Raw genomic sequence first — 4,895 nt, forward strand, 5'->3', positions numbered from 1 at the left:
ATCACCTTCTCCCGTTCCTTTTTTTGGCTTATAGACACAGAGCATCACCTTCTCCCGTCCCTTCAGTTCTCCTCTCCCCCACTTCCTTCTTCCTTTTCAGTTTTTTCTCCACTGCCTCTCTTTGTCTGTGTCTTTCTCTGTGTGTATGTGTATACAAGTGGACATGGCATGGCATGTGGGAAGGTCATAGGACAATTTGTAGGAGTCAAATTCCTACAAATTCCTCCTTCTACCATGTGCGTTCTGGAGAAAGTACCTTTCCCCCCAAGCCATCTTGTTGTCCTCCATTTTGTTTTTAAAGTCGGAGTCTATATGGTCCAGGCTGGCCTCAAACTCATTCACTGCGTAGTCGATACTAATCTTGAACTCTTAACTCTATGCCTCTACCTCTCAAGTGTTAGAAATACAAGTAAGGACACCATAACCAGTCCAAATAGCCAGCCACCCATAGTTTTTCTTCTGTGTGAATCCACTATGGTGTCTTTTGATAAGTCTATTTTCTCTTATGAAGACACCATACAGATTGTCTTGTCTCCCTCATGACCTCATTTTTACTGGGTCACTTCTATAAGGTCTTTGTTTCCAAATATAGTCACATTCTTAAGTACCAAGAGTTATGGTTTCAATATAAATCAGGCTAGGAGACAATTCAGCTTATAAAAATAACTCATAGGTAGGAACAATCTTAGAGAACTGGTCTATGGTTCGGACTGAAGTAGGTCAGCAGTGCAGCAGCTCAGGGTGAGAGAAATGGACTTTCTGGCACCAGCTTAAGGAAGATCAGCATGTAAATGGTAACTCTATTACAACAGCTCCTATTTCCTTGTTTGGATAATCTTACTATGGTTATGCAAAATGTCAACACGTGGGGAGGATTGGGAAGAGAGTATGTGGTGACTGGGCACTGTGGCAGAAGCAGGAGGATTAGGAAGATGAGGCTAGGTTACTTGAGCCCTGGACGCAAACAAAACAAAAGATCAAAGGTATGTGGGAATTCTTTGTATTTTTTTGTTTTTGTTTTCTTCAGATGGCATCTTGTAATATAGCCTAGGGTGGCCTCAGCAGCTCCTATCCCAAGTACAGGAATGACCTTGAATAATTTTGTATAATTCAGCTTCCTTTGTATAATTTTGCTACATATTTTGAAGTCTGGAATTATTTCAAAATTAAAACACTGAGTTAGTGAGAGGATTTAAAAGATTAATGCACTTGTCTCCAAGTCTGACTGCCTGAATTCAATCCCAGGATTTACGAAGTGGAAGGAGAGAACTGCCCTCCACCATTCGAGGACCCAAGTTTAATTCCAGCACCCCCGTGGTAGCTAATGATGTGTGTGACTCTGTGGAAACCTGGCGTGATATTAATGTGCAGGCAACACACACACTAAAAATAAAAATCAAAAATATAAACAAAAGAAAATATCCTTTAAAAGGAGTTAAATTTTTTTAAAGAAAAGAAAAATTAATATGTTGAACAAACAGAAGAGAAGAGCAATACTGAATGAGAGACTGGCTATCAAGGAACGAGGAACAGGCAGGAAAAGGGTCAAATGGGTTGCAGAACGTCAGAGTTTCTAACTGCTGCCCATATGCCCTCTCACCTTTGCTTTTGGAGCAGGTACCATAGGTCTCCAAACCTGTTTTGGGGTGGCAGGGGTCACTGAGACACAAGCTGAAGTGGGGAGAGTAGTCGATACATCATCCAGTACTATTTCATTCAGGAAATGTCTCAGCCTAACCTTTGACATTTGGCCCGTAGTGACGTAGAAAGGCAACGTATTGTGTGCTAAAAGAATGAATTCCCTGCATACAAGCATCTCAAGTACATTGACACTTTGGTAGCAGAGCTAGCTAGCTTTCTTCATTTTTATTGCAATAGTGGGAAACTGAAGCCGGGACTTTCTGCACTACTACAGAGCTTCGTTTCAGCCCCACATCTTCAGAAATAGGCTTCACGTGTCACAAAATTTAAGTCCACTTTAAGTTGGACCCTGTGGCCCAAACCTGTAATGGAACATGGAAAGTGGAGGCAGAAGAATGAGAGTTGAAAGTCGTCCTCAGCTAAATACGGAGTTGGGGCTCAGTTTGGAACACATGAGATCCCGTTTCAAACAAACAAATTTCGATTTTAAAGTGTAGGAGCCACTGGTTTTTGGCATATTCACAAAGTCATGAGGTCATCACCAATGCCCCGGTGGCAGCCACAGTTCTTACAAAGCCCGGCCTTAGGTAATGACATTTCTGCTTTTTGTCTGAGCGCCTTTCCTTCTTCTGGAGATTTCTTGTAAATTGCCCAAACTGGGTGGACCCCTTATGCTGCACAGGCTCCGCCCTCCCGATGGCCAACCGTGACGGGATTGGGCACGCGGGCTGGGTGTGCATAGTGGTGTCCAATCGCCCTGGCGCCTGCGGCTCAGTCAGGTGTGCAGGAGCGGAAGGCACCCTGGGCGGTATGGCGAGTTGGTGGCGTGTGTTTCCACGCGCGGCGCAGCGATATCCGTGGCCCACCAACGTGCTGCTCTACGCCGGCCTCTTCTCTGCGGGTGATGCGCTGCAGCAGCGGCTGCGGGGAGGCCCGGCAGACTGGCGCCAGACGCGCCGCGTGGCCACCCTGGCCGTAACCTTCCACGGCAACTTCAACTACGTGTGGCTGCGTCTTCTGGAGCGCGCGCTGCCCGGCCGCGCGCCGCGCACTGTCCTGGCCAAGGTGCTGTGCGACCAGACTGTCGGTGGGCCCATATACCTGTCGGCCTTCTACGTCGGTGAGGGGCCAAGGCGCAGATCGGAGTCTGGGATGGGGCACTACAGGCCCGGCAGGAGGCTCGGGGAGTGGGGAAGATTGGGGAACGCGGAGACCGGAGATCAGAAACCACTGGGGCTGAGGCAGGAGGTGACAACTCTGCGGCCAGGGAGCCAGGGCTGGAACGAGGCCTTGAAGCAGCTACAGGAGGACTGGATATTAGGGAATTTAAGGTTTCCGTGGGGAAGAATTTGGGGGCTGCTGGCCGGAAAACTGGAGATCCAGCGTGCCAGGGATTCAGTGGGTTGGTGTCAGAGCTGAGATGCTAAGGTGTTCAAGAATGAGTGAGTAAGTGAGTGTGGGGTCTATTTTCCTCCAGAAAAGGATACATCCAAGAGACTTTGGCTTAGCTAACCTCCTAGTAGATGCATCCTTGTGCTCCACCTGTTCTGGGAAAACCACACAGCCAATATACCAATTCAAAAATGAGGGGATCGGACTCTGGGGGCAGAGAAGTCATTTTCAGGGCCTTAGTCTTGCTTGGGCAACAAGAGTTCCCTGAGGTGAGGGGCAGGGGGTCACAGGGAGATTGGGAGGGGGTTGTGTGCCTGAGAAGGAGTTCTCTTCACGCTGGGCTGGCTGGCTTGACCCTTGGTGCAGTGACGAAGGGGTTAGTCAAGTCCTGTGACTTGACAGGCTAGATTCCTATTGGATCTTTGAGATATCACAATACTAAGATAATACGAATACAATAATAAGGCGGATACTCTCACAATTCCCATGCATGTTACAGAATGAGGAGACATGGATGGAGGGATTTGGAAGTTCACCAGAAGACAGCATAATCCAGGCTTCAGCCATGTTCTTCATCTTGATGTAGGTAGTCATAGTAGGAAACTGGGAAATGGTGTTGTCCCAGAGTGTGGGAGACACCTAGGGTGAAGGCCTGAGGCCTTCTGATATATCACCCGTCTGGATTTTTGCTGCGTCTTGCTTCCAGATTTGTGGTTCAGTCTCCCTCCTTCATGTTCCCCTTCACTGGTCAAAACTGATGGTCAGGGGCTGCACCTGGACAGGGCTTGCTGCTCGCCTCGCTAAACACGTCTTTAGACAAAGCCACGCTGTGTAGTGTTCATGGCAGTCCTCCTGCCTCAGCCTCTTGCTTGCTAGCTTTCCAGTGCCACCATGACTAACTAGCTGTAAGGCGGTCAAGTGCTGTGCTGATGTAGGGACTCAGCATTAACTGGGTAAGCAGGTCACAGTACTACAACAGTTGCTGGGTTCTGTCTCGTGTAATTGACTAACAACTCACTCTTATCCCCACCCCATCCCTAAGTGCACAATCAGGGCTGTCAGAATGTTTAAGGGTTGTTTTTACACACCTTTAAAAGTAAGGTTCTGGCTCTATTTCTCGAATGTTAAACTCTGCTTAGATGGGAAAATTGTAGTTGCTGGAATGTCCAGGGCCCAGTAGTTTGTATCTTTACAGGAATGAAGTGAGGTGAGAGTTTGTTAGAGTGTGGGTTTACCATGCTGGAGGTGAGAGTTTGTTAGAGTGTGGGTTTACCATGCTGGAGGTGAGAGTTTGTTAGAGTGTGGGCTTACCATGCTGGAGGCCCCAGGTTTAATCCCAGCACAACTAAAAAAGAACAAAGGAAAGGAAGGAGAAGAAAGGGGGGAAAGGTTAATTTTTTTTGTTGTTGTTGTTTTCAAAGTTGGTGCCAGGGCTGCAACTCAGTTGGCAGAGGGCTTGGACTCTGGACTCTGCTCCCAGCAACACATGTCTGGGAATGGTGGTTCCCATCTGTAGTTTTCCAGCACGTGAGAGGCAGAGACAGAGGATCAAATCATCTTTGGCTACCTAATAGTGAGTTTGAGACCAACCTGTGATACTTGAAGTCCTGTCTCACAAAACAACAAATGAGCTGGGTGTAGTGGCTCACACCTTTAATCCCAGCACTCAGAGGCAGAAACAGGTGGCTCTCTGTGAGTTCGAGGCCAGGCTGATCTACAGAGTGAGTTCCAGGACAGCCAGGGCTGGAGAGATGACTCAGTAGTTCTCAGCAGTTAAGAACAGTTGTTCGGCCGGGCGATGGTGGCACACGCCTTTAATCCCAGCACTCGGGAGGCAGAGGCAGGCGGATCTCTGTGAGTTC

The 4,895-nt window shown here is 48.0% G+C and overlaps 1 protein-coding gene across 4 annotated transcripts in view; it reads left to right on the forward strand.

Annotated features, from left to right (window-relative positions):
* Positions 1-2,371: 2,371 nt before the first annotated feature.
* The window catches only part of Mpv17l (MPV17 mitochondrial inner membrane protein like), a 12,619-nt gene continuing 10,095 nt past the window's right edge, over positions 2,372-4,895 (forward strand). For 3 of the 4 annotated variants that reach the window (XM_005350349.3, XM_026780648.1, XM_005350350.3), the window contains exon 1: positions 2,372-2,761. In XM_005350349.3, the coding sequence (XP_005350406.1) occupies positions 2,452-2,761 (310 nt within the window). In that variant the 5' untranslated portion in view covers positions 2,372-2,451. The remainder of the gene's footprint in view (positions 2,762-4,895) is intronic. The other variant, XM_013347481.2, reaches the window with a different exon arrangement.

The sequence above is a fragment of the Microtus ochrogaster genome, chromosome 7, assembly GCF_000317375.1.
Source record: "Microtus ochrogaster isolate Prairie Vole_2 chromosome 7, MicOch1.0, whole genome shotgun sequence".
In the NCBI taxonomy this organism is placed as follows: Eukaryota; Metazoa; Chordata; class Mammalia; order Rodentia; family Cricetidae; genus Microtus; species Microtus ochrogaster.